Source organism: Salmo salar, chromosome ssa05, assembly GCF_905237065.1.
Source record: "Salmo salar chromosome ssa05, Ssal_v3.1, whole genome shotgun sequence".
Taxonomy (NCBI): Eukaryota; Metazoa; Chordata; class Actinopteri; order Salmoniformes; family Salmonidae; genus Salmo; species Salmo salar.
The window spans coordinates 67,994,268-68,022,233 of record NC_059446.1 but is presented as its reverse complement, the minus strand read 5'-3'; the positions used below and the strand labels follow the sequence as shown (position 1 = coordinate 68,022,233).

General features: G+C 44.3%; 1 protein-coding gene across 1 annotated transcript; it reads left to right on the top strand.

Moving 5' to 3' along the window:
* The first annotated feature begins 3,059 nt into the window (after positions 1-3,059).
* LOC106605629 (serine protease hepsin) lies at positions 3,060-27,693 on the top strand. Its single transcript, XM_014201488.2, has 13 exons — positions 3,060-3,471; positions 3,942-4,067; positions 15,375-15,473; positions 15,937-15,978; positions 16,078-16,216; positions 16,854-16,973; positions 17,114-17,154; positions 17,455-17,620; positions 17,786-17,982; positions 25,141-25,236; positions 26,228-26,370; positions 26,661-26,825; positions 27,034-27,693. The coding sequence occupies exons 2-13, from the start codon at positions 4,049-4,051 to the stop codon at positions 27,085-27,087; spliced, it is 1,281 nt and encodes a 426-aa protein (XP_014056963.1). The 5' UTR covers positions 3,060-3,471; positions 3,942-4,048; the 3' UTR covers positions 27,088-27,693.
* The last annotated feature ends 273 nt before the right edge of the window (positions 27,694-27,966 follow it).

The following is a 27,966-nucleotide window of genomic DNA, read 5'->3' as shown; positions in this document are numbered from 1 at the left end:
GGCAGTCCTCATGAGAGCCAGTTTCATCATAGAGCTTGATGGTTTTTGCGACTGCACTTGAAGAAACGTTCAAAGTTCTTGAAACTTTCCGGATTGACTGACCTTCCTGTCTTAAAGTAATGATGGACTGTCGTTTCTCTTTGCTTATTTGAACTGTTCTTGCCATAATATGGACTTGGTCTTTTACCAAATAGGGCTATCTTCTGTACCACCCCTACCTTGTCACAACACAACTGATTGACTCCAACACAATAAGAAGGAAATAAATTCCCCAAATTAACTTTTAACAATGCACACCTGTTAATTGAAATGCATTCCAGGTGACTACCTCATGAAGCTGGTTGAGAAAATGCCAAGAGTGTGCAAACCTGTCATCAAGGCTGGCTACTTTGAAGAATCTCAAATATAAAATATATGTTTATGTTTAACATGATTCCATATGTGTTATTTCATAGTTTTGATGTTTTCACTATTATTCTACAATGTAGAAAATGGTAAACATAAAGAAAAACCCTTGAATGAATAGGTGTGTCCAAACTTTTGACTGGTACTGTACATTTAGTGTGTAACTATTTGACCTAAGAGAATAGGAGAGCTGTTGAAGTTGTGGTCAGCTTCCAGCTTGTCTTCACAGAGATCAGGTCTGACCACAAACCTCAGAGGTTCCACTGAAATTAATGTCACCGTAATTTCTGAGTCACTCTGAGAGGAGCCATTGCTTCCTCATTTCAGTATTATCACATGATTCAGAGAGACTCTCATAGTGTTCTTACACTTCCCCAGAAAGTGTGTCAATGTCTCAATAATTACTAATTTTCTCATTAATGAGCGAGCTAGGATGGACGTAGTCAATATAACTATTTGTTCAGCACTTTTGAAATGTACAGCGACAGAATTCAGAACATTGGCAGTATACATATCTCCCTGGCATATTACATCATTTATGCAGCAGCATACAATACATTTCTGAGCTCACCTTGTTGTGCTGTGCTCACTTGAACAGGAAGGTGGCGCGGCGGTCCTTCGTGGGCAAATTTTGTCATCGAACTTTGTCATCAAAGTCTGACATTCTCTGGATTTAAGGTGCTTTCAAGACAACTGTGTATGTAGTTCTGTCCTTGAGCTGTTCTTGTCTATTAATGTTAATGTATTATGTCATGTTTCAGGTTTTTTGTGGACCCCAGGAAGAGTAGCTGCTGCTTTTGCAACAGCTATTGAGATCTTAATAAAATACAGAAAATTCCAACTGGGATCTTAACAACAACAAAAAAGTTGAATCATGATGAGGTCAGTGATCTTCAGGTCGTAGCTCTAGAAAGAGGACCGAGTTCCGGATTTACAAAGCACAGAGCTAGGCCGAAACACCTGCATTTTGGAGCTGCCTTACTCAAGAAACACATGGTGTTTGTATGAGGCTTTTTGTCACGTCCTGACCAGTAGAGGGTGTAGTTGGGTCAGGACGTGGCATGTTTGTGTTGGTTAAATGTTGGGTGGATGATTGGGACTTCCAATTGAAGGCAGGTGTGTATAGTTGCCTTTGATTGGAAGTCCTATATAGGTGTGTGTGTTTTTCTTTGGGGTTGTGGGTGGTTGTTTTTGCACTGCGTTTCTAGCCTGCAGAACTGTAGCTGTTGTCACTTTGTTTGCATTGTTAAGTGGATGCTTTACTTCTTTATTTTAATTAAAGATGAGTATTCACATACCTGCTGCGCCTTGGTCCATTTCTACAGAAGACAGCCGTTACACTTTATTAACTCAATGCGGCTTTATTAACTCGCCACTGGTCAGTTGCTATCTACATATAATCATTGACCACAAGACATATTTACACAAAATACATGTAAAAAAAAACAACATATAATAAGCACTGTGGTCTTACCTGCCACTAGCAGGGTTACTCCAGGCTGTCCAGGAGGCTTCTCCACTGGGTGGTTGGTGATAAAATAGAAGACGTATGTCCCGCTTTCAGACCTCCTCAGATCAGAGATCCTCAGGGAGCAGTTCCTGGTTCCTTCCTTCCCCAGGTACTCCACTCTGCCCTGGGAGGCTGGCTCAGGGAAGATGCCCTGGCTATGGTACACGTACCTGGGGGTGATGCAGTGGCTCTGGTCCCGGCACCACATCTCAGACAACACCCTGGAGGGCTGAGGGTAGTTATAGGAGCAGAGGAGAACCACAGACGAGACGGCCACGGCACACAGGGGAGCGGAGGGGACACGCACAGCCCAGTCACTACATAGGACACCCACACAGCAGCCTGGGATACAAGGAATGCATGAATATGATTTACAATACAATACTTTGTATGTCTATCCACATACCATACTAAAAGTGTGTTCCGTATGATAATGATGAATATGATGTCAGTCTTACCTTGCAGGATAAGTGAGAGCAGCCTCCTCCAGCCAGTCTGGAAGACTCCCAAAGCCATCTCTGACGCTCCCCCACTCCCTATACACCTCGACAGTGTCTGTCTTTCCATCTGTCACTCACTTCTCTTTTTCCTAACTAGGAACTGGTCAAGGATATTGAGAAACAAAAATAGATGTGTAGAAAAGCATTGCCATTATAAGCCTGCAACAAAAAGCCAAGGCTCGATTGCTGGCTTATAATGTCACTAACAAGCCAGAGCCTGTTTTTGGTTCTGTCTATTGAGACCTTGTTTACAATGAGCATCCATTATATGCAGATCTATGCCTTCACCTCTGACCGTTCTGCCTACCGACCTGTCTAGTTCCAATCTTATCCCAACCCCCTGTTTGTACCCTATTGTTTAGACAATAATGTTGCACGGTCCATTAATAACGTTGCAAGGTCCGTTAAGCTCCTGTGGCATGGTTTAAGCCTAGGACTGGCCAACTCATGCCTCAACTTCAATGCACTTTGGTCTATTGCACCTGGAACATTACCTGAACTTAACACATAAATGTAAAACTAGGGAACGGTAAATCAATTGAAGGGGTTGTTAACAGTTACACTTGATTAGCCATGGTCTGAAAAAACAAAAGGGCTTTAAGCCTGTGCTCTGCTCTGCAGGTGCCATTTGAACGATAGCTCATGACGTCACCTGTACACTACCTTGACGGTTTCTAAAAGGCTATGAGCGCAGAACCGAGAGTTGAACAAGTCGAACTGCTGAGCAGTCTTGTTTTTACAGAAAAAAACAACTGTGTAAATACGTTGGTAGCTACACGTTTTATCTATAGGAAATTATATTTTATTTTCAGTTTTGAACGGAAAACTGTTTTCGTTCGCAGAAGGGGAGAAAGTGGGGAACGTTTTCTTTTCGTACTCTTTGTAGCCATCAACCACTTGTCGAAGTATTGGGAATATCCATGGTGGAGTTTACAGCCTATTCATACTGCTACCCCGGAGGGAACTACGAGCCTCGAGAGTAAACGCCGAGATTGTAACTTCATTTTTTTCCAGGCTTGACTTGACAAGCAGTCATACACCTGTTGCAAAAGAGAGGTGAGTGCTCTGAGAATGGTGTGGATTTTGAGTAACCTACTACTCTGTAATTTTAAAGCATTGAGTTGTTTTTGATCATGAACATAGCTATGGAAAAGTAACAGTTACATTCTGTCCAGTGTTCACATCTGAGGGTGATTGTTATGAGTTTCTCGATATAAAAGGTATGTAGGCCTAATCATTCTATGCTGGATGGTAGGCCTATTGGTAGCTAGCTAGTATGCATACTGGGGAGAAACAGCATATCCTAATTATGTGGTAAATTACAATATAGCTACCACTCATCAGTAGAGACATGTTTATTACACATTTATTCCATATAAACATAATTTCCCCTTCAGCCTAGTCTATTAGTCAAATCTGCTAAAAACAACTCACTTTGCCCTTTGGTTTATTTAACTTGTTTAACCCACCTCTCTCCAGCCAAAAAGTGTATTAACGTTTATGTTCTGTGCTGTCTATTTATACAGGCTGGGAATAAGACTGGGTGGCAAGTTGACCATCACAGGAGCTGTGAAGCAGGGCCACTCTGAACTTCAGCTACCTCTTTTCATTTTCTACTTTTGAGCGAGAAAAAATGACTGAGAAAAAGAATGGTGAGTGTTCCGCACACGTCCAGACATTGTGCTTGCCACATTTTTTCCCTCTGTATTTGAAATCAGAAGAACTGTGTTAAAGATTAATAGAACTGGCCACCGCTTGATGTTTGATGGGGTAAACTACCTTTTGTGGTGTCGAGTTTGTGATCTAGATTAGGAACCTTTTAAAAAAAAAATGTTTTTCTTCGTACAGTCTTGCAAAGAATTGAGCTTTTATTAAAGTACACACACACTTAGAAAAAATTGTGCTGTCCCCATAGGAGAACCCTTTGAAAAAAGTGTTCTACTTGGAACCAAAAAGGGTTCTACCTGGAACCAACAGTAGAAGGGTTATCCTATCAGGACAGCCAAAGAACCCTTTAGGAACCCATTTTTCTAAGAGTTCAGTGATACTTTATCCATGCATCTTTGATTCTGTTTAGAATTTTTTTTTGCATTTACAGTTGAAGTCGGACGTTTGCATACACTTAGGTTGGAGTCATTAAAAATAGTTTTTCAACCACTCCACAAATTTCTTGTTAACAAACTATAGTTTTGGCAAGTCAGTTAGGACATCTACTTTGTTCATGACTCAAGTAATTTTTCCAACAATTGTTTACAGACAGATTATTTCACTTATAATTCATTGTGTCACAATTCCAGTGGGTCAGAAGTTTACATACACTTAGTTGACTGTGCCTTCAAACAGCTTGGAAAATTCCAGAAAATGATGTCATGGCTTTAGAAGCTTCTGATAGGCGAATTTACATAATTTGAGTCAATTGGAGGTGTACCTGTGGATGAATTTCAAGGCCTACCTTCAAACTCAGTGCCTCTTTGCTTGACATCATGGGAATATCAAAAGAAATCAGCCAAGACCTCAGAAAAAAAATTGTAGACCTCCACAAGTCTGGTTCATCCTTGGGAGCAATTTCCAAACGCTTGAAGGTACCACATTCATCTGTACAAACAATAGTGAGCAAGTATAAACACCATGGGACCACGCAGCCGTCATACCGTTCAGGAAGGAGATGCGTTCTGTCTCTTAGAGATGAACGTACTTTGGTGCGAAAAGTGCAAATCAATCCTAGAAGAACAGCAAAGGACCTTGTGAAGTTGCTGGAGGAAACGGGTACAAAAATATCAAGATCCACAGTAAAACGAGTCCTATATCGACATAACCTGAAAGGCCGCTCAGCAAGGAAGAAGCCACTGCTCCAAAACCGCCATAAAAAAGCCAGACTACAGTTTGCAACTGCACATGGGGACAAAGATCATACTTTTTGGAGAAATGTCCTTTGGTCTGATGAAACAAAAATAGAACCTTTTGGCCATAATGACCATCATTGTGTTTGGAGGAAAAAGGGGGGAGGCTTGCAAGCCGAAGAACACCATCCCAACCGTGAAGCACAGGGGTGGCAGCATCATGTTGTGGTGGTGCTTTGCTGCAGGAGGGACTGGTGCACTTCACAAAATAGATGGCACCATGAGGAAGGAAAATTATGTGGATATATTGAAGCAACATCTCAAGACATCAGTCAGGAAGTTAAAGCTTGGTCGCAAATTGGTCTTCCAAAGGGACAATGACCCCAAGCATACTTCCAAAGATTAAGGACAACAAAGTCAAGGTATTGGAGTGGCCATCACAAAGCCCTGACCTCAATCCTATAGAAAATGTGTGGGCAGAACTGAAAAAGCATGTGCAACCAAGGAGGCCTACAATCCTGACTCAGTTACAGCAGCTCTGTCAGGAGGAATGGGCTGAAATTCACCCAACTTATTGTGGGAAGCTTGTGGAAGGCTACCCGAAACGTTTGACCCAAGTTAAACAATTTAAAGGCAATGTTACCAAATACTAATTAAGTGTATGTAAACTTCTGACCCACTGGGAATGTGATGAAAGAAATAAAAGCTGAACTAAATCATTCTCTCTGCTATTATTCTGACATTTCACATTCTTCAAATAAAGTGGTGATCCTAACTGATCTAAGACAGAGAATTTTTACTAGGATTAAATGTCAGGAATTGTGAAAAACTGAGTTTAAATGTATTTAGCTAAGGTGTATGAAAATTCCGACTTCAACTGTATTTTATCTTTAACACAAGGAACCTCTTTTATTATCTAATTGGGGCGTCCAGAGTTATTTCTGAACAGAGAACATTACCCTTCATCATTATCACTCATTTAACAATGTTTACTAAATCCATTGTGTTCTTGCATTCACTTCTCAGCTGTCTCTTCTTCAGTTGTAGTGGCAGACCATACACCTTATTTAACTGCTCTCTATTTATCTTTATGACACTGTAATGTCTTGTGTGATTATGTTCATGGAATGACAGATAAGATAAAGGCCCAAGTGTGCCTGGCTTGGAACCTCATCATCCTTGTGAAATGTTTTTTGACTGCTCATATCAGTATTTCTTTGTTATCTAATTATCACTAGTAGTAGGTGGTCCCAATCATGATCTTGACGCAATATTTGGAAAGCTATACCTGTATGTACTGGCAAATAATCAAAACAGTGGTAATAACAAGGGTACAGTAATCTTGAGTTTAACATATTTTTTAGACCACAGTTATACTGTTTGCTTTTTACCAGACATAGCATCATTTATTGGGTGGCTTTTAATTTTGAGAATTAAAAGTACTCCTAAGTTCTCAAGCATGGACACTTCCGTGTGTCTTGTAGAGAGATGCTCACCAGGACTCTCTGACAGATTCTATGTTTCAACGTAAAGCCATTGGCAAACCTGAGTCACAATCCAATGAACAACATCTCAGTCTCCTTCTGAGTTGATCCTGTACAGTGTAGCTGAAACAGTTACAGCATGACTGGTGATTGTTGTGTTGTCTGTTTTTTTTTTTGGTCTGGGTTGAGGTGTACAACACTGTGGTCTCTATCTGTGGTTTAGTTGCTGAAACTGCTGATCTGTGGCATTCCATGACTCATTGATTGTTGTGTGAGACATTTTAGTCACAGTTCTCAAACAGATGTAGCTTTATGAAATGATCTTTCTATTGTGAAATGAGGCAGAATGCAATCTTCCTGAGAGAGACACAAGGTAACTAGGCCTTTCACCTTATAGAAGTATGTATCTCTCTTCAGCAAAGGAGATGTGTATTTCCCACACACCGGGTGTACTCAAGTAGAGGCTAAAACAATAGCAGGGCTTGTTCTCCAGCTCCAGGCCTGTGACTCCAGGATCCACTGGAGTGGGTTTAGGAAATGTGGGGCTGGAATACTGGAAGGGAGACTGGCCTGAGATAAAGTCAGCCCTTAGACAAGATCTGGTTATGTCAATAGGATCTGTGGTCCCTTCCTCAGCCCTGTCATTACAGAGAGTCCTGGGCAGGAACAATAACACATTAATCTACTGATACGGCCTCACAGGACATACTGTAGGTGGATGGGTTAGGGATGGGTGTTGTGGTTGGAGAACGTTTTTGTTCGAAGTAGAATGTCTCCTGAAAGTCAACAAGGTTGAGAATCGCTTTTGTACAGAGAAGGAATGTTCTAATTTAAATCTGTAGTGCAGGGTTCTGCAATGCGACTGGGTATGAAGGGTTCTGCTCTCTAGACCGTACCTGTTTCAAACAATCAACTAATCATGGTCTTCATGCGAGTTAGTGCTGGGTTGGAACAAAAGCCAGCACACCCACGAGACAGAGAATCTTATGGCTCCAAACTGATATCTGGAAAAGCCCTTGTATCAGCAGCCTATAACTTGTGCTGAGTCAGGGTTCTCTGGGGTTGCCATAGGTGACTGCACCAAAACATCTGTTATTGTTTGAAAAGAGTCCATTTTATTATATAATGTACAGTCATCACACTACCAGAGCTTCACTGTATGTTATTACATTTACATTACATTTAAGTCATTTAGCAGACGCTCTTATCCAGAGCGACTTACAAAATGGTGCATTCACCTTATGATATCCAGTGGAACAACCACTTTACAATAGTGCATCTAAATCTTTTAAGGGGGGGGGTTAGAAGGATTACTTTATCCTATCCTAGGTATTCCTTAAAGAGGTGGGGTTTCAGGTGTCTCCGGAAGGTGGTGATTGACTCCGCTGTCCTGGCGTCGTGAGGGAGCTTGTTCCACCATTGGGGTGCCAGAGCAGCGAACAGTTTTGACTGGGCTGAGCGGGAACTGTGCTTCCTCAGAGGTAGGGGGGCCAGCAGGCCAGTGGTGGATGAACGCAGTGCCCTTGTTTGGGTGTAGGGCCTGATCAGAGCCTGAAGGTATGGAGGTGCCGTTCCCTTCACAGCTCCGTAGGCAATCACCATGGTCTTGTAGCGAATGCGAGCTTCAACTGGAAGCCAGTGGAGAGAGCGGAGGAGCGGGGTGACGTGAGAGAACTTGGGAAGGTTGAACACCAGACGGGCTGCGGCGTTCTGGATGAGTTGTAGGGGTATAATGGCACAGGCAGGGAGCCCAGCCAACAGCGAGTTGCAGTAATCCAGATGGGAGATGACAAGTGCCTGGATTAGGACCTGCGCCGCTTCCTGTGTGAGGCAGGGTCGTACTCTGCGAATGTTGTAGAGCATGAACCTACAGGATCGGGTCACCGCCTTGATGTTAGTGGAGAACGACAGGGTGTTGTCCAGGATCACGCCAAGGTTCTTAGCACTCTGGGAGGAGGACACAAGGGAGTTGTCAACCGTGATGGCGAGATCATGGAACGGGCAGTCCTTCCCCGGGAGGAAGAGCAGCTCCGTCTTGCCGAGGTTCAGCTTGAGGTGGTGATCCGTCATCCACACTGATATGTCTGACAGACATGCAGAGATGCGATTCGCCGCCTGGTTATCAGAAGGGGGAAAGGAGAAGATTAATTGTGTGTCGTCTGCATAGCAATGATAGGAGAGACCATGTGAGGATATGACAGAGCCAAGTGACTTGGTGTATAGCGAGAATAGGAGAGGGCCTAGAACAGAGCCCTGGGGGACACCAGTGGTGAGAGCGCATGGTGCGGAGACAGATTCTCGCCACGCCACCTGGTAGGAGCGACCTGTCAGGTAGGACGCAATCCAAGCGTGGGCCGCGCCGGAGATGCCCAACTCGGAGAGGGTGGAGAGGAGGATCTGATGGTTCACAGTATCAAAGGCAGCAGATAGGTCTAGAAGGATGAGAGCAGAGGAGAGAGAGTTAGCTTTAGCAGTGCGGAGAGCCTCCGTGACACAGAGAAGAGCAGTCTCAGTTGAATGCCCAGTCTTGAAACCTGACTGATTAGGATCAAGAAGGTCATTCTGAGAGAGATAGCAGGAGAGCTGGCCAAGGACGGCACGTTCAAGAGTTTTGGAGAGAAAAGAAAGAAGGGATACTGGTCTGTAGTTGTTGACATCGGAGGGATCGAGTGTAGGTTTTTTTCAGAAGGGGTGCAACTCTCGCTCTCTTGAAGACGGAAGGGACGTAGCCAGCGGTCAAGGATGAGTTGATGAGCGAGGTGAGGAAGGGGAGAAGGTCTCCGGAAATGGTCTGGAGAAGAGAGGAGGGGATAGGGTCAAGTGGGCAGGTTGTTGGGCGGCCGGCCGTCACAAGACGCGAGATTTCATCTGGAGAGAGAGGGGAGAAAGAGGTCAAAGCACAGGGTAGGGCAGTGTGAGCAGGACCAGCGGTGTCGTTTGACTTAGCAAACGAGGATCGGATATCGTCAACCTTCTTTTCAAAATGGTTGACGAAGTCATCCGCAGAGAGGGAGGGGGGGAGGGGGAGGAGGATTCAGGAGGGAGGAGAAGGTAGCAAAGAGCTTCCTAGGGTTAGAGGCAGATGCTTGGAATTTAGAGTGGTAGAAAGTGGCTTTAGCAGCAGAGACAGAAGAGGAGAATGTAGAGAGGAGTGAGTGAAAGGATGCCAGGTCCGCAGGGAGGCGAGTTTTCCTCCATTTCCGCTCGGCTGCCCGGAGCCTTGTTCTGTGAGCTCGTAGTGAGTCGTCGAGCCACGGAGCAGGAGGGGAGGACCGAGCCGGCCTGGAGGATAGGGGACAGAGAAAATCAAAGGATGCAGAAAGGGAGGAGAGGAGGGTTGAGGAGGCAGAATCAGGAGATAGGTTGGAGAAGGTTTGAGCAGAGGGAAGAGATGATAGGATGGAAGAGGAGAGAGTAGCGGGAGAGAGAGAGCGAAGGTTGGGACGGCGCAATACCATCCGAGTAGGGGCAGAGTGAGAAGTGTTGGATGAGAGCAAGAGGGAAAAGGATACAAGGTAGTGGTCGGAGATTTGGAGGGGAGTTGCAATGAGATTAGTGGAAGAACAGCATCTAGTAAAGATGAGGTCAAGCGTATTGCCTGCCTTGTGAGTAGGGGGGAAGGTGAGAGGGTGAGGTCAAAAGAGGAGAGGAGTGGAAAGAAGGAGGCAGAGAGGAATGAGTCAAAGGTAGACGTGGGGAGGTTAAAGTCACCCAGAACTGTGAGAGGTGAGCCATCCTCAGGAAAGGAACTTATCAAGGCGTCAAGCTCATTGATGAACTCTCCAAGGGAACCTGGAGGGCGATAAATGATAAGGATGTTAAGCTTGAAAGGGCTGGTAACTGTGACAGCATGGAATTCAAATGAGGAGATAGACAGATGGGTCAGGGGAGAAAGAGAGAATGTCCACTTGGGAGAGATGAGGATTCCAGTGCCACCACCCCGCTGGCTCGATGCTCTAGGGGTATGCGAGAACACGTGGGCAGACGAAGAGAGAGCAGTAGGAGTAGCAGTGTTATCTGTGGTAATCCATGTTATGTAGGTCAACTGTGTGTTTTAAAAACCGCACATTATACAAAAGCCTTCAAATACATTTGTACATCTTAATTTTCACTGTGTTATAGAGCAACAGTATTTGATGTTTTTCTTTTAATGCCCTCTCAGTAGAAACCCATGTATCTTATTGTTGATGCATGGTCCACACTGATTGACAGTGGTGAGTAAGGGAGAAAGAAGTGGAGGATTTCCCCATCACTCTCTGAAGAGCCATCAGCTGCCTGTCAACTGTGCCCATATCCTGAGGTAATGAGTACAGACGGCAGACCCCATGGCCTTACAGGACCCCAGTGTTTTCTCACTGAATTCCAGTCTCCCTCCTTTGTGTGCGATGTTGATTTTCCTCTCTTTTAATTGGCTGAGTATCAGGTTGATGCTCGTTTCCCTGCATAAGGCACAATGGGAAACAGTGTTATGTTGTTGATAATAGACATGCTCATCCGGCAGACTCTACTTGTACAGGCAGCTAGGGTGATCCAGGTAGTGGGTGGCAGGTAGCCTAGCGGTTAAGAGCGTTGGTAACCAAAAGGTCGCTAGTTCGAATCCCCGAGCCGACTAAGTAATACATCTGTCTGTGTCTTTGAGCAAGGCATTTAACCCTAATTGCTCCTGTAAGTTGCTCTGGATAAGAGCGGCTGCTAAATGACTAAAATGTGAAATATAGTGCAACTGTTTGTGTTGTTGGTGTCGAATGGTTGAATGATGTCCTCACTATCGGGCATGTATTGATGCCCAATAGGAGATTGTTCCTAAGTGCCCACATGACCAGATCAGTAAAACGTCATGGCCCTATAGCATACATAAAGACTTGTGAATACCTACACAGTAATAACAGACTTATAGACCTGTCTATTACCTACAGAGCATTCTTATAGACCTGTGTTAGACCTGCGTTGGATCCACACACAGTGTGTTTGTTTGCACTGAGTCAGGAGCTTATCATGCCTTGCAGTCAGTCAGTGTCTCTGCTGGTCTGCTCTGCTGGTTTGGTCTGGTGTGTGGCATGTCTCCACACATGCTGAAGCTGGCTGGCTAGCCTGCAAGGTTAATGATCACTCCAGAGCTCCACTCTCTGCGCCTCAGATTAGAGGTTGACCGATTATGATTTTTTTAATGCCGATACCGATTATTGGAGGACCAAAAAAGCCGATACCGATTAATTGGCCGTTTTTTTTATATATATTTATTTATTTTTAATAATGGCAATTACAACAATACTGAATGAACACTTTTATTTTAACTTAATATAATACATCAATCAAATCAATTTAGCCTCAAATAAATAATGAAACATGTTCAATTTGGATTAAATAATGCAAAAACAAAGTGTTGGAGAAGAAAGTAAAAGTGCAATATGTGCCATGTAAAAAAGCTAACGTTTAAGTTCCTTGCTCAGAACATATGAAAGCTGGTGGTTCCTTTTAACATGAATCTTCAATATTCCCAGGTAAGAAGTTTTAGGTTGAGGTTATTATAGGAATTATAGGACTATTTCTCACTATACCATTTGTATTTCATATACCTTTGACTATTGGATGTTTTTATAGGCACTATAGTATTGCTACCTGGGCTCGAACCAGGAACACATCGAAAACAGCCACCTTTGAAGCATCGTTACTCATCGCTCCACAAAAGCCGCGGCCCTTGCAGAGCAAGGGGAACAACTACTCCAAGTCTCAGAGCGAGTGATGTTTGAAACGCTATTAGCGTGCACCCCGCTAACTAGCTAGCCATTTCACATCGATTACACCAGCCTAATCTCGGGAGTTGATAGGCTTGAAGTCATAAACAGAGCTGTGCTTGAAGCATTGCGAAGAGCTGCTGGCATGAAAGTGCTGTTTGAATGAATGCTTATGAGCCTGCTGCTGCCTACCACCGCTCAGTCAGACTGCTCTATCAAATATCAAATCATAGACTTAATTATAACATAATAACACACAGAAATACGAGCCTTAGGTCATTAATATGGTCAAATCCGGAAACTATCATTTAGAAAATAAAACGTTTATTTTTTCAGTGAAATATCAAACCGTTCCGTATTTTATCTAACGAGTGGCATCCATAAGTCTAAGTATTCCTGTTACATTGCACAACCTTCAATGTTATGTCATAATTACGTAAAATTCTGGCAAATTAGTTCGTAACGAGCCAGGTGGCCCAAACTGTTGCATATACCCGGACTCTGCGTGCAATGAATGCAAGAGAAGTGACACAATTTCCCTAGTTTAATATTGCCTGCTAACATGAATTTCTTTTAACTAAATATGCAGGTTTAAAAAAATATACTTCTGTGTATTGATTTTAAGAAAGGCATTGATGTTTATGGTTAGGTACATTCGTGCAACGATTGTGCTTTTTTTCGCAAATGCGCTTTTGTTAAATCATCCCCCGTTTGGCAAAGTAGGCTGTCTTTGTTAGGAAGAAATAGTCTTCACAGTTCGCAACGAGTCAGGCGGCCCAAACTGCTGCATATACCCTGACTCTGTTGCACAGAACGCAAGAGAAGTGACACAATTTCCCTAGTTAAAATAAATTAATGTTAGCAGGCAATATTAACTAAATATGCAGGTTTAAAAATATATACTTGTGTATTGATTTTAAGAAAGGCGCTTTTTTCGCGAATGCGCTTGTTACATCACCCGTTTGGCGAAGTAGGCTATGATTCAATGATAAATTAACAGGCACCGCATCAATTATATGCAATGCAGAACAAGCTAGATAAACTAGTAATATCATCAACCATGTGTAGTTAACTAGTGATTATGTTAAGATTGATTGTTTTTTATAAGATAAGTTTAATGCTAGCTAGCACCTTACCATGGCTCCTTGCTGCACTTGCATAACAGGTAGTCAGCCTGCCACGCAGTCTCCTCGTGGAGTGCAATGTAATTGGCCATGATCGGTGTCCAAAAATGGCGATCACCGATTGTTATGAAAACTTGAAATCGGCCCTAATTAATCGGCTATTCCGATTAATCGGTCAACCTCTACCTCAGATACCTGTCTGCAAACACAGCAGATATACTCATGCTACCTGTGTGTGTGTGTGTGTGGTTTGGTTTTGCTATCCTTGTGGGGACTAGAAGTCCTCACAAGGATAGTAAAACAAGTGTGTGTTTGTGTGTGTGTGTGCGGCGCGTAAGTGTGTCTCACACGTGTGACTTAAGTTGTAAACAGTGCTTATAATCAAGTGTGGCTTTGTTTTGGTTCAACCAAACTTTAACAGTTAGTGACTGGTCAGTTCATGGACCTTTCATCATCATCAGCAATTCATTTAATGTAATGAAATGACCTCTCATTCTGCCCAACTTTGTGTTCTAGCTAGGGACACAGTGACAATTTTTTGGGGCTTGAGATGGCACTGAAATCAAGCTTGCAGTTTGTTTTAGCTCTATGGAAATGGAGCAGACTTTGGACTATTGATCCTATTCATTTGTACTTTTTCAATGTGCCAGTGTGTTATTATGGCACTCTCTCTTCCTTTTTACCTATCTGATTAAAACACTTTCACTTCTTCAAGATGTTCAAACGTTCATAAATGACCAGCAGGGTCAAATAATAATCACAGTAGTTATAGAGACTGCAACAGGTCAACACATCAAGAGTAAATGTCAATCAATCAATCACATTTATTTATAAAGCCCTTTTTACAACAGCAGTTATAAATTGCTTATACAGAATCCGAGTCTAAAACCCCAGAGAGCAAGCAATGCAGATGTAAAAGCATGGTGGCTGGGAAAAACTCCCTAGAAAGGAAGGAACCTAGGAAGAAACCTAGAAAGGAACTAGGCTGTGAGGGGTGGCCTGTCCTCTTCTCGCTGTGCCTGGTGGAGATTATAAGAGTACATGGCCATTAAGGCCAGATCGTTCTGCAAGATGTTCAAACGTTCATAGATGACCAGCATGGTCAGTTGTCTTTTCATAGCCGAGCATTGTCGAGACAGCAGGTGTGGTAGAGAGAGAGAGAGAGAGAGAGAGAGAGAGAGAGAGAGAGAGAGCAAGAAGGGGGGGAGAGAGAGAGGGAGAACGAGGGTGGAAACAGCAGGTCTGGGACAAGGTAGCACGACCAGTGAACAGATCAGATAACCACAGGCAGAACAGCAGAAACTGGATCAGCAGCACGACCAGGTAGAATGGGGACGGGGAAAGCCAGGAGTCATCAGGACCGGTAGTCCTGAGGCATGGGGCTCAGGTCCTCCGGATGGGGAGAGAGAGAGATTGAAGAATTAGAGGAAGCATACTTAAGATCACACAGGACACTAGATAAGACAGGATAATTACACCAGATAGGACAGACAGACCACTGAAAAAAGCCTGGCACAACGTGATGCACCCCTCCTAGGGACGGAATGGGAGAGCGCGTGCAAGCCAATGACTCAGCCACCGTAATAAGGTCAGAGGTGGTGAATCCCAGTGAAGAGAGGGGAGCCGGCAAGGCAGACAGCAAGGGTGGTTTGTCATTCCTGTGCCTTGCTGTTCACCTTCACACTCCTGGGCCAGACTACCTTCAGTGTGACGTTGAACGTAATGGTATGTTTTTGTTGTGTGTGTTGTTTTTGTTGTGTGTGTTGTCTTTTACAGGAGGCGCGGGGGTGACCTTCCTGACCCCATGTCGCGTGGCGGGCATGTGTCTGACCGTGGTGCTACTTGGGGGGATTGGAGCTGCTGTCTGGGCTGTAGGTGAGAGACCTCTGCATCTGCTCTCACATAGTAGTGATGTGTACCTTTTGGCAATGAGCAGTGCTTTGTGGGCAATGTAGTTTTAGTTTTTTCATAGTACAGACAGAGACGAAAGAGGAAGCGAGACATCCCACTCCCTCATTTTTTTTTTTTTTGGAATGGAAGTCAATTAACTAAGTACACCAGAACCAGTTGCTATCACATTGGTGTCTATGGGAGAGCCACCCCCTTAAGTAGACAGAAACTGACTATTCTTTTCAATGGTAAACGGCCTGAGTGAACTATCTTAATTCATCCTCCCATCTTTGGTACAGATATTACCAACATTGTTTGATTGCAGTCAGTGGATTTGTTTGCCGGCTCTGTGAGGTTTGCTGTTTCATCAACAGAGTGTGTATGCACTTTACAGTTTTATATTACATGTTGTTGACTTTTGTTTGTTTGTTTGTTTTTCAAATCCTAGTAACGTTTTGTATCAGAGAAGAAGACACAGGATTATATGATGGTAAGTGAGAGGGAAACCACTCCACCAAAGCCAACCTCATATAGTATCTGAATTGATAGAATGGTTTGTTTGATCCAGTATTTCATTGCTCCAACCCAGTCCAGGTGAACTCCAATCCAAGCTCGGATCTACGTCTCCGGGTGTTTGACTCGGCCGAGCGACGGTGGAGACACCTCTGTTCCTCAGAGGCCAACCAGCTCCTGGCCAACATCAGCTGTGAGGAGATGGGCTTTGTCAGGTGAGGAGATTGATGGATTGTGATATGAAAGGCTTTAGATTAAATCCAAAAGTGGGAGTCACTATCTACAGCATCATAAAAGGAAAGGGAAAGGGGGATACCTAGTCAGTAGTACAACTTAATGCATTCAACTGAAATGTGTCTTCCGCATTTAACCCAACCCATCTGAATCAGAGAGGTGTGGGGGGCTGATACCACTATGCCTTGCAAGAAGTCTGCACAGAAATTGCTCCACCCTTGTTTGGTTGCTAAAATTCGAATGGTTTGCCTAATTTCAGTTTATGGCCACAAAGCAAGCAATGTATAATTTAGAGAATCTAAACAGCTGTGAAATATATTTTCAAAAACAAAAAATATAGTATTTTCAGCTGGTGTACAAAGCTGAAAATAAAAAGAGGCGAAAACTAAACTTAAGGACAGGAAGCATAAAAATAGTGCATATAGAATGGATCTACCGCTTCTCAGATTTCCTTTCAATGAGAATGACAGATCTTTACCTCACATTGCTATGTGAATTTGGTCGGGTCGCCCAAAAAGTTATACAACTTCATCGTGTTTAGGCCAGGGATCTTTCAACTGATCTGTCAGTGATAGAAGTCTCTGTAATAAAGAGATGCATGCCTTATGTCCCCTCCAGCGTGGTGAATTACTCTGTGTCCAGTATCCCTGAAGGCAGTAACGACCGTGAGGAGTTCTTCTGTGTCAAAGAGAAGGAGCTGACCTATGGCAAGAAGATCAAAGAGTCTCTATATCCCTGGTAAGACATTCTTATAACACTCTTATATCTCCTAGATGAAGGAGGTGTTTATTAAAGCAGCAGTGGGCTGAAAAGTAGAGAAGAGCAGGAATGTAGAGTTCCAGGCTGCTGTGTCTGACTCTTGTTGTTTTGTTTTGCAGTGACTGTGAAACTGGCCAGGTCCTAAGTCTGCTTTGTCAAGGTAGGTTCAGCTGAGAGCTTTGGTTTGGTCCTGACACCGTGATACACTTTTTACACAAAGTGTAAAACACAATGAAAAACAACCTGAGAGTTGTACAGGATGGCTTAACTCTCTCCTGCATCCCCCCTGTTACCTCTCTCTTTTCTCCTCCCTATCTCTCTTTCTCTCCTCCTGTACCTCTCCCTCTCTTACCTCTCTCTTTACTCCTCCCTCCCTATCTCTCTCTGTCTCCTTCTCCCTCCCCATCCATATCTCTTTCTCCTCCCTATCCCTCCCTCCCCTCTCTTTCTGTCTGTCTAGACTGTGGCAGGCGTAGTCTGACAGAGGACCGTATAGTGGGTGGTGTAGATGCTAGGCAGGGTAGCTGGCCCTGGCAGGTCAGTCTGCAGTATGACGGGGTGCACCAGTGTGGAGGATCCATCATCTCAGACCGCTGGATCGTCAGCGCAGCCCACTGCTTCCCAGAGTAAGCCCTGAATCTTTCTCTCTCTCTCTCTCTCTCTCTCTCTCTCTCTCTCTCTCTCTCTCTCTCTCTCTCACACATTGTCTCTCTTGCGCTCTCTCTCTCTCTCTCTCTCTCTCTCTCGCTTACACACACTTCTTCTCATGGATTCTGTTTGTCCTCTCTCAGGAGGAACCGTCAGGTGTCTCGATGGAGGGTGTTACTGGGCTCCATCTACAACAAGCTCACTCATAAGAATGTTCGAGTTCTTGAGGTAAAGACTGTGGTGTACCACAGCAGCTACCTGCCCTTCGTAGACCCCAACATAGACGACAACAGCAGAGACATCGCTGTCCTGGCTCTGGCCCAGCCTCTGCACTTCACAGGTAAACACATTCTGGCCCATATTGTTATATTCTTATTATACTGTGATGATTTGTTGTTCTTTTTCAAGGCACATCAGACGAAGCCACAGTGTGCTTAGAGGTAGAATAGGGAGAGAGAGAGGGAGGGAGAGAGGGAGAGAGAGGGAGGGAGAGAGGGAGAGAGAGAGTGAGAGAGAGAGAGAGAGAAGGGGAATAGAGAGAAGTGATAAAGCGAGATAGAGATGAGGGACGAGTCACTATGGTAATTCCCTTCCTCAGAGTTCAGGTTTCCAGTCAGACTACCAAACAAAGGCCCTCTTTACTGCCTGCCTGCTGTCGCCTGGACAAAAGACAATGATATCAGAACCGGACAGAATAGTTTGCCCTCTGTTTTACTGTATTTTTCCTGGAATCGCTGGACGTACATAGAAAAACATTACATTGTTATAATGTGAGAGAGAAAACTCTAGGACAGCTTTTCCCAATCTTGATCCTCAGGACCCCAAGGGGTGCACGTTTTGGCTTTTGCCTTAACACTATACAGCTGATTCAAATTATGAAAGCTTGATGATTAGTTGATTATTTGAATCAGCTGTGCAGTGCTAGGGCATTAAACAAAACGTGCATCCCCGATTTTGGGAAACTGTTCTAGGATGTAGTTGTTATGCAGTGAACTTCCTGTTGTTTATCAAGGACAGATGTTTTGGGCCTTGTCTGACATCTAATGGTTGGACTCAGAATTGCAGCTATTCTCATGATATAATAACTCACTGGTGGGGAAATTGAGAACATGCAACATCAGCCGACAAGATGAACATTGTCCACAGTGAATACAACACACAAGCCACATTTAAGTACAATTCAATCTCATCTCTCTCTCCCTCCTCTTCACCTTATCTTAACCGCCATCGATAAGAGACAATACTGTGCAGCTGTAATCATCGACCTGCCCAAGGCTTTCGACCCTGTCAATCACCACATTCTTATTGGCAGACTCAACAGCCTTGGTTTCTCAAATAACTGCCTCGCCTGGTTCACCAACTACTGCTCAGACAGAGTTCAGTGTGTCAAATCGGAGGGCCTGTTGTCCGGAACTCTGGCAGTCTCTATGGGGGTGCCTCAGGGTTCATCCTCGGGCCGACTCTTTTCTCTGTATATATCAATGATGTCACTCTTGCTGCTGGTGACTCTCTGATCCACCTCTACGCAGACACCATTCTGTATACTTCTGGCCATTCTTTGGACACTGTGATAACTAACCTCCAGACTAGCTTCAATGCCATACAACTCTCCTTCCATGGCCTCCAACTGCTGTTAAACGCAAGTAAAGCTAAATGCATGCTCTTCAACCGATCGCTGCCCACACCTGCCCGCCCGCCCAGCATCACTACTCTGGACGGTTCTGACTTAGAATAGGTGGACAACTACAAATACCTAGGTGTCTGGTTAGACTGTAAACTCTCCTTCCAGACTCACATTAAGCATCTCCAATCCAAAATTAAATCTAGAATCAGCTTCCTATTTCGCAACAAAGCATCCTTCACTCATGCTGCCAAACATACCCTCGTAAAACTGACTATCCTACCGATCCTTGACTTCGGTTATGTCATTTACAAAATAGCCTCCAACACTCTACTCAGCAAATTGGATGCAGTCTATCACAGTGCCATCCGTTTAGTCACCAAAGCCCCATATACTACCCACCATTGCGACCTGTATGATCTCGTTGGCTGGCCCTCGCTTCATATTCATCGCCAAACCCACTAGCTCCAGGTCACCTATAATTCTTTGCTAGGTAAAGCCCCGCCTTATCTCAGCTCACTGGTCACCATAGCAGCACCCACCCGTAGCACGCGTTCCAGCAGGTATATTTCACTGGTCACCCCCAAAGCCAATTCCTCCTTCGGCCGCCTTTCCTTCCAGTTCTCTGCTGCCAATGACTGGAACGAACTGCAAATATCACTGAAGCTGGAGACTCATATCTCCCTCACTAGCTTTAAGCACCAGCTGTCAGAGCAGCTCATAGATCACTGCACCTGTACATAGCCCATCTGTAAATAGCCCATCCAACTACCTCATCACCATACTGTTATCTATTTTATTTATTTTGCTCCTTTGCACCCCAGTATCTCTACTTGTACACTCATCTTCTGCACATCTATCACTCAAGTGTATATAAAATGGTGCCAGAAGAAATGGCAGCAGTTTTAAGGGAGCCCAAACAATTGTGCTATTATGTGGGGGGTTTTCGCGTTATTTGTAACTTATTTTGTACATAATGTTTCTGCAACCGTATCTTACGGCAAAAAAGAGCTTCTGGATATCAGGACAGCGATCACTCACCTCGGATTAAGACAAAGATTTTTTCTACAACAAAGACGACGCACAAGACATTCTCCAAACACCCCACAGGACCGACATCCCCATTATTTGCAAGAGGAAGCAACGCAGGTGCAGAGCACAAAGAGCCGGATGCCTGGTCAGGACCCGGAGAAGGCGACTGGGAAAGCTGCCGTTACCATCAATACTACTCGCCAACGTGCAATCATTGGACAATAAATTAGACGAGGTACGATCACGAATATCCTACCAACGGGACATAAAAAACTGTAATATCCTATGTTTCACGGCATCGTGACTGAATGACGACATGGATATTCAGCTAGCGGGATATACGCTGCACCGGCAAGATAGAACACCACACTCCGGTAGACGAGGGTGGGCGGTCTGTGCATATTTGTAAACAACAGCTGGTGCACAAAATCTATGGAAGTCTCTAGATTTTGCTTGCCTGAAGTAGAGTATATTGTGATAAATTGCAGGCCACACTACTTGCCTAGAGAGTTTTCAGCTATACTTTTCATGGCTGTTTATTTACCACCACAGACAGATGCTGGCACTAAGACCGCACTCAGTCAGCTGTATAAGGAAATAAGCAAACAGGAAACCACTCACCCAGAGGCAGCGCTCCTAGTGGCTGGAGACTTTAATGCAGGGAAACTTAAATCAGTTCTACCAAATTTCTATCAACATGTTAAATGTGCAACCAGAGGGGAAAAAATTCTAGATCACCTATACTCCACACAAAGAGACGTGTACAAAGCTCTCCCTTGCCCTCCATTTGGTAAATCCAACCACAACTCTATCCTCCTGATTCCTGCTTACAAGCAAAAATGAAAGCAGGAAGCACCAGTGACTCAGTCTATAAAAAAGTGGTCAGATGAAGCAGATGCTAAACTACAGGACTGTTTTGCTATCACAGACTGGAACATGTTCCAGGATTCTTCCGATGGCATTGAGGAGTACACCACATCAGTCACTGGTTTTATCAATAAGTGCATCGAGGACGTCATCCCCACAGTGACTGTACATACATACCCCAACCAGAAGCCATGGATTACAGGCAACATTCGCACTGAGCTAAATCGTAGAGCTGCTGCTTTCAAGGTGCGGTACTCTAACCTGGAAGCTTACAAGAAATCCTGCTATGCCCTGCGACGAACCATCAAACAGGCAAAGCGTCAATACAGGGCTAAGATTGAATCATACTACACCGGCTCCGATGCTTGTTTTCTGTGGCAGGGCTTGCAAACTATTACAGCCTACAAAGGGATGCACAGCTGCGAGCTGCCCAGTGACACAAGCCTACCAGACTAGCTAAATCACTTCTATGCTCGCTTCGAGGCAAGCAACACTGAGGCATGAATGAGAGCATCAGCTGTTCCGGACGACTGTGTAATCACGCTCTCCGTAGCCGATGTCAGTAAGACCTTTAAACAGGTCAACATACACAAGGCTGCGGGGCCAGACGGATTACCAGGACGTGTGCTCCGGGCATGTGCTGACCAACTGGCAGGTGTCTTCCCTGACATTTTCAACATGTCCCTGATTGAGTCTGTAATACCAACATGTTTCAAGCAGACCACCAAAGTCCCTGTGCCCAAGAACACAAAGGCAACCTGTCTAAATCACTACAGACCCGTAGCACTCACGTCCGTAGCCATGAAGTGCTTTGAAATGTTGGTAATGGCTCACATCAACACCATTATCCCAGAAACCCTAGACCCACTCTAATTTGCATACCGCCCAAACAGATCCACAGATGATGCAATCTCTATTGCACTCCACACTGCCCTTTCCCACCAGGACAAAAGGAACACTTATGTGAGAATGCTTTTCATTGATTACAGCTCAGCGTTCAACACCATAGTACCCTCAAAGCTCATCACTAAGCTAAGGATCCTGGAACTAAACACCTCCCTCTGCAACTGGATCCTGGACTTCCTGACGGGCCGCCCCCAGGTGGTGAGGATAGGTAGCAACACATCTGCCACGCTGATCCTCAACACTGGAGCTCCACAGGGGTACGTGCTCAGTCCCCTCCTGTACTCCCTGTTCACCCACGACTGCATGGCCAGGCACGACTCCAACACCATCATTAAGTTTGCAGATGACACAACAGGCCTGATCACAGACAACGACAAGACAGCCTATAGGGAGGAGGTCAGAGACCTTGCCGTGTGGTGCCAGAATAACAACCTATCCCTCAACATAACCAAGACTAAGGAGATGATTGTGGACTACAGGAAAAGGAGGACAGAGCACGCCCCCATTCTCATCGACGGGGCTGTAGTGGAGCAGGTTAAGAGCTTCAAGGTCCTCGGTGTCCACATCAACAACAAACTAGAATGGTCCAAACACACCAAGACAGTCTTGAAGAGGGCACGACAAAGCCTATTCCCCCTCAGGAAACTAAAAAGATTTGGCATGGGTCCTGAGATCCTCAAAAGGTTCTACAGCTGCAACATCGAGAGCATCCTGACTGGTTGTGTCACTGCCTGGTACGGCAATTGCTCAACCTCTGACCGCAAGGCACTACAGAGGGTAGTGCGTATGGCCCAGTACATCACTGGGGCTAAGCTGCCTGCCATCCAGGACCTCTACACTAGGTGGTGTCAGAGGAAGGCCCTAAAAATTGTCAAAGACCCCAGCCACCCCAGTCATAGACTGTTCTCTCTACTACCGCATGGCAAGCGGTACCGGAGTGCCAAGTCTAGGACAAAAAGGCTTCTCAACAGTTTTTACCCCCATGCCATAAGACTCCTGAACAGGTAATCAAATGGCTACCAAGGACTATTTGCATTGTGTGCCCCCCCAACCCCCCCAAACCCTCTTTTTACGCTGCTGCTACTCTCTGTTTAACATATACAGTGAGGGAAAAAAGTATTTGATCCCCTGCTGATTTTGTACGTTTGCACACTGACAAAGAAAGGATCCGTCTATCATTTTAATGGTAGGTTTATTTGAACAGTGAGAGACAGAATAACAACAAAAAAATCCACAAAAAAGCATGTCAAAAATGTTATAAATTGATTTGCATTTTAATGAGGGAAATAAGTATTTGACCCCCTCTCAATCAGAAAGATTTCTGGCTCCCAGGTGTCTTTTATACAGGTAACGAGCTGAGATTAGGAGCACACTCTTAAAGGGAGTGCTCCTAATCTCAGTTTGTTATCTGTATAAAAGACACCTGTCCACAGAAGCAATCAATCAATCAGATTCCAAACTCTCCACCATGGCCAAGAACAAAGAGCTCTCCAAGGATGTCAGGGATAAGATTGTAGACCTACACAAGGCTGGAATGGGCTACAAGACCATCACCAAGCAGCTTGGTGAGAAGGTGACAACAGTTGGAGTGATTATTCGCAAATGGAAGAAACACAAAAGAACTGTCAATCTCCCTCGGCCTGGGGCTCCATACAAGATCTCACCTCGTGGAGTTGCAATGATCATGAGAACGGTGAGGAATCAGCCCAGAACTACACAGGAGGATCTTGTCAATGATCTCAAGGCAGCTGGGACCATAGTCACCAAGAAAACAATTGGTAACACACTACGCCGTGAAGGACTGAAATCCTGCAGCGCCCGCAAGGTCCCCCTGCTCAAGAAAGCACATATACATGCCCGTCTGAAGTTTGCCAATGAACATCTGAATGATTCAGAGGACAACTGGGTGAAAGTGTTGTGGTCAGATGGACCAAAATGGAGCTCTTTGGCATCAACTCAACTCGCCGTGTTTGGAGGAGGAGGAATGCTGCCTATGTCCCCAAGAACACCATCCCCACCGTCAAACATGGAGGTGGAAACATTATGCTTTGGGGGTGTTTTTCTGCTAAGGGGACAGGACAACTTCACCGCATCAAAGGGACGATGGACGGGGCCATGTACCGTCAAATCTTGGGTGAGAACCTCCTTCCCTCAGCCAGGGCATTGAAAATGGGTCGTGGATGGGTATTCCAGCATGACAATGACCCAAAACACACGGCCAAGGCAACAAAGGAGTGGCTCATGAAGAAGCACATTAAGGTCCTGGAGTGGCCTAGCCAGTCTCCAGACCTCAATCCCATAGAAAATCTGTGGAGGGAGCTGAAGGTTCGAGTTGCCAAACGTCAGCCTCAAAACCTTAATGACTTGGAGAAGATCTGCAAAGAGGAGTGGGACAAAATCCCTCCTGAGATGTGTGCAAACCTGGTGGCCAACTACAAGAAACATCTGACCTCTGTGATTGCCAACAAGGGTTTTGCCACCAAGTTCTTAGTCATGTTTTGCAGAGGAGTCAAATACTTATTTCCCTCATTACAATGCAAATCATTTTATAACATTTTTGACATGCGTTTTTCAGAATTTTGTTGTTGTTATTCTGTCTCTCACTGTTCAAATAAACCTACAATTAAATTTATAGACTGATCATTTCTTTGTCAGTGGGCAAACATACAAAATCAGTAGGGGGTCAAATACTTTTTCCCCTTACTGTATGCATAGTCACTTTAACTATACATTCATGTACATACTACCTCAATTGGGCCGACCAACCAGTGCTCCTGCACAGTGGCTAACCGGGCTATCTGCATTGACTGTGGAACTGATCAGCGCACGTGACAAATAAACTTTGATTTGATTTGAGTGTTTAATTGCTATATTGTAATTATTTCGCCACTATGGCCTATTTATTACCTATTGACTGCATGTTTGTTTATTTCATGTGTTGTTGTTTGTGCTGCACTGCTTTGCTATATCTTGGCCAGGTCGCAGTTGTAAATGAGAACTTGTTCTCAACTAGCCTACCTGGTTAAATAAAGCTGAAAAAAATAAAAAAAATAAACCTTCTGTTTTCTGCAGACTACATCCAGCCGGTGTGCTTACCCCACTACGGCCAGCGCCTGATTGACGGCCAGATGGGGACAGTGACAGGCTGGGGAAATGTAGGTTACTATGGTGAGTGACTGTGTAGGCTTCTACATCCTTAAACTTACATCTGGTCCCAGAGCCAGATACTGTAGGAGTTGGGTTTAAAACATCATCTGGTCCCAGAGACAGATACTGTAGGAGCTGGGTTTAAAACATAATCTGGTCCCAGAGACAGATAATGTGGGAGCTGGGTTTAAAACATAATCTGTTCCCAGAGACAGATACTGTAGGAGCTGGGTTTAAAACATCATCTGGTCCCAGAGACAGATACTGTAGGAGCTGGGTTTAAAACATAATCTGGTCCCAGAGACTGATACTGTAGGAGCTGGGTTTAAAACATAATCTGGTCCCAGAGACTGATACTGTAGGAGTTGGGTTTAAAACATAATCTGGTCCCAGAGACAGATACTGTAGGAGTTGGGTTTAAAACATCATCTGGTCCCAGAGACAGATACTGTAGGAGCTGGGTTTAAAACATAATCTGGTCCCAGAGACTGATACTGTAGGAGCTGGGTTTAAAACATCATCTGGTCCCAGAGACAAATACTGTAGGAGCTGGGTTTAAAACATCATCTGGTCCCAGAGACAGATACTGTAGGAGCTGGGTTTAAAACATAATCTGTTCCCAGAGACAGATACTGTAGGAGTTGGGTTTAAAACATAATCTGGTCCCAGAGACAGATAATGTGGGAGCTGGGTTTAAAACATAATCTGGTCCCAGAGACAGATAATGTGGGAGCTGGGTTTAAAACATAATCTGGTCCCAGAGACAGATAATGTGGGAGCTGGGTTAAACCATTATCTGGAACCATGGAGAGACAGAATAGGTGTATCATTGTTGTCATTGGACAAGACAGCCTCTCCCTATCTCTTTCTTTCTCTCCCTCCTCTCTCTCTCTGTATGAGCTTTGAGTATGTAAACAGGGTCAGTGTCATAGTGTGCAGATGTCGCTTTCTCTCTCTTTCTATCCCTCTCTCTCGTTCTCTCTCTATATCTCTCACTCTCTTTCTCTCTTAGGTACTCTTGCTGACGTTCTTCAGGAGGCTAACGTGCCGATCATCAACGACGCTGTCTGTAACGCCCCTGATTACTATGACAACCAGATCACCACCAGCATGTTCTGTGCTGGCTTTGAGAAGGGTGGTACCGATGCCTGTCAGGTAACCAGCTATAGTGACATCTAATTTCCCTGCTCTGGCAGTCAATTAATAAACTTGAACAAAAAATGTCACCTTCCATCCATATTCTGTCTTCCACTTACAGAAATGTGAATTATTTACGTCATCTATTGACATCTGAATGTGCCGGATATGAGCAAGGCTGTACCGTTGCTCTCTATCCAGATTCTAGCTTTTACATGAGAAATTGTTAATATTTATATAATCCATTCACCAAAATGAGACTGATTTTGTAATGTACTGTATGTGAGTGGTTGACTTGTTTATCTCAGGGGGACAGCGGGGGCCCGTTTGTGGCTGAGGACTCCCTGTCCAAGGCCAGCCGCTACCGCCTGCTGGGGGTGGTGAGCTGGGGAACAGGCTGTGCCATGGCCAAGAAGCCTGGCGTCTACACCAGAGTGTCCCGCTTCCTACCCTGGATCTCCTCAGCCATGAGGGTGAGTACAGTACACAGACATACACACATGTACGCATGCACACACGCACACACACACACACACACACACACACACACACACACACACACACACACACACACACACACACACACACACACACACACACACACACACACACACACACACACACGTACACAGATGCACACAGGTGGAAGTATAATCTTCTTTTCCTGTCTTATCTTCACAGACGTATCACAATTCACCAGGAGTGCACAAAATGGCGCGTACATGGGAGCACTAACCATACCTTTAAGGGATCAGAAATGACCAAAATATTATCCATTCAGACTTACTGCACTTCACCTGTCCAAAAACCCCCGTCCTATTAGGGGAACCTTGTGCAAAAATTGGATGTATAGGTAGATTCAGCTAGATTACCTGAGGAAACCCTTGAAGTGGTAGCTTGACCAAATAATAATCAATACGTGTATGGTCTTGTGAAATGAGAAAGCGTCAAATGAAAATACTTATGGGACATGCATGACAAAGTCATAGAAAATCACTCTGCCAGCCAATGTGCAGATTGTACTGTCGTATGGAGATTATTTGTATGTCATTAAAGGGTTAATTTTTGTATTCAGGGTTTTCTTACAGTTTGACTGTTTTCAGGTGCAACCAACTTATGATACACAACAAGTCTGTGTATCAAAACGCTCAAACAGATGTTAAAAAAAACCCATTCTGGCTGGTTTTGCCGTGAAGTTTCTCCTTTATATTATTCCCTTGAACAAATAATGCCAAAGTTACTGAAGAGATTTTAACATAGACAACATGTAGCTGAAGTTCCCTAAGACCTAAAATGTTTGTAACAAATAAAAACATTACTGTCAGATATTCAGCTCTTGAATTGTCTCTCTATCCTTTGTTTGTATCACAGACTGCAGTTCAGAGTGACTGTTAGGTTCTATAATGACACATGATGTTTCTTCGTTTTGTTTTTGGTGGGGACATGAATTTAGGGACAAGTAAACAGGTGCAATGTAAACAATATTTCTATAGCCTTTGTAGATTAGAAATTGAGCTATAGAACGTATGAGATATTCATAGTTAAATCAGTGTTGTATTTGTTTGGCTTTATTGTAAATATTAGTAACAGATTTTTTTTGAAAATGGATGTTTA

Excerpts from the sequence above, each read along its gene's own strand:
- LOC106605629 (XM_014201488.2), top strand. Across the intron at positions 15,474-15,936 it reads AGCTGCTGTCTGGGCTGTAG|TAACGTTTTGTATCAGAGAA; the intron begins GTGAGAGACCTC and ends TTCAAATCCTAG. Across the intron at positions 26,826-27,033 it reads GGATCTCCTCAGCCATGAGG|ACGTATCACAATTCACCAGG; the intron begins GTGAGTACAGTA and ends TTATCTTCACAG.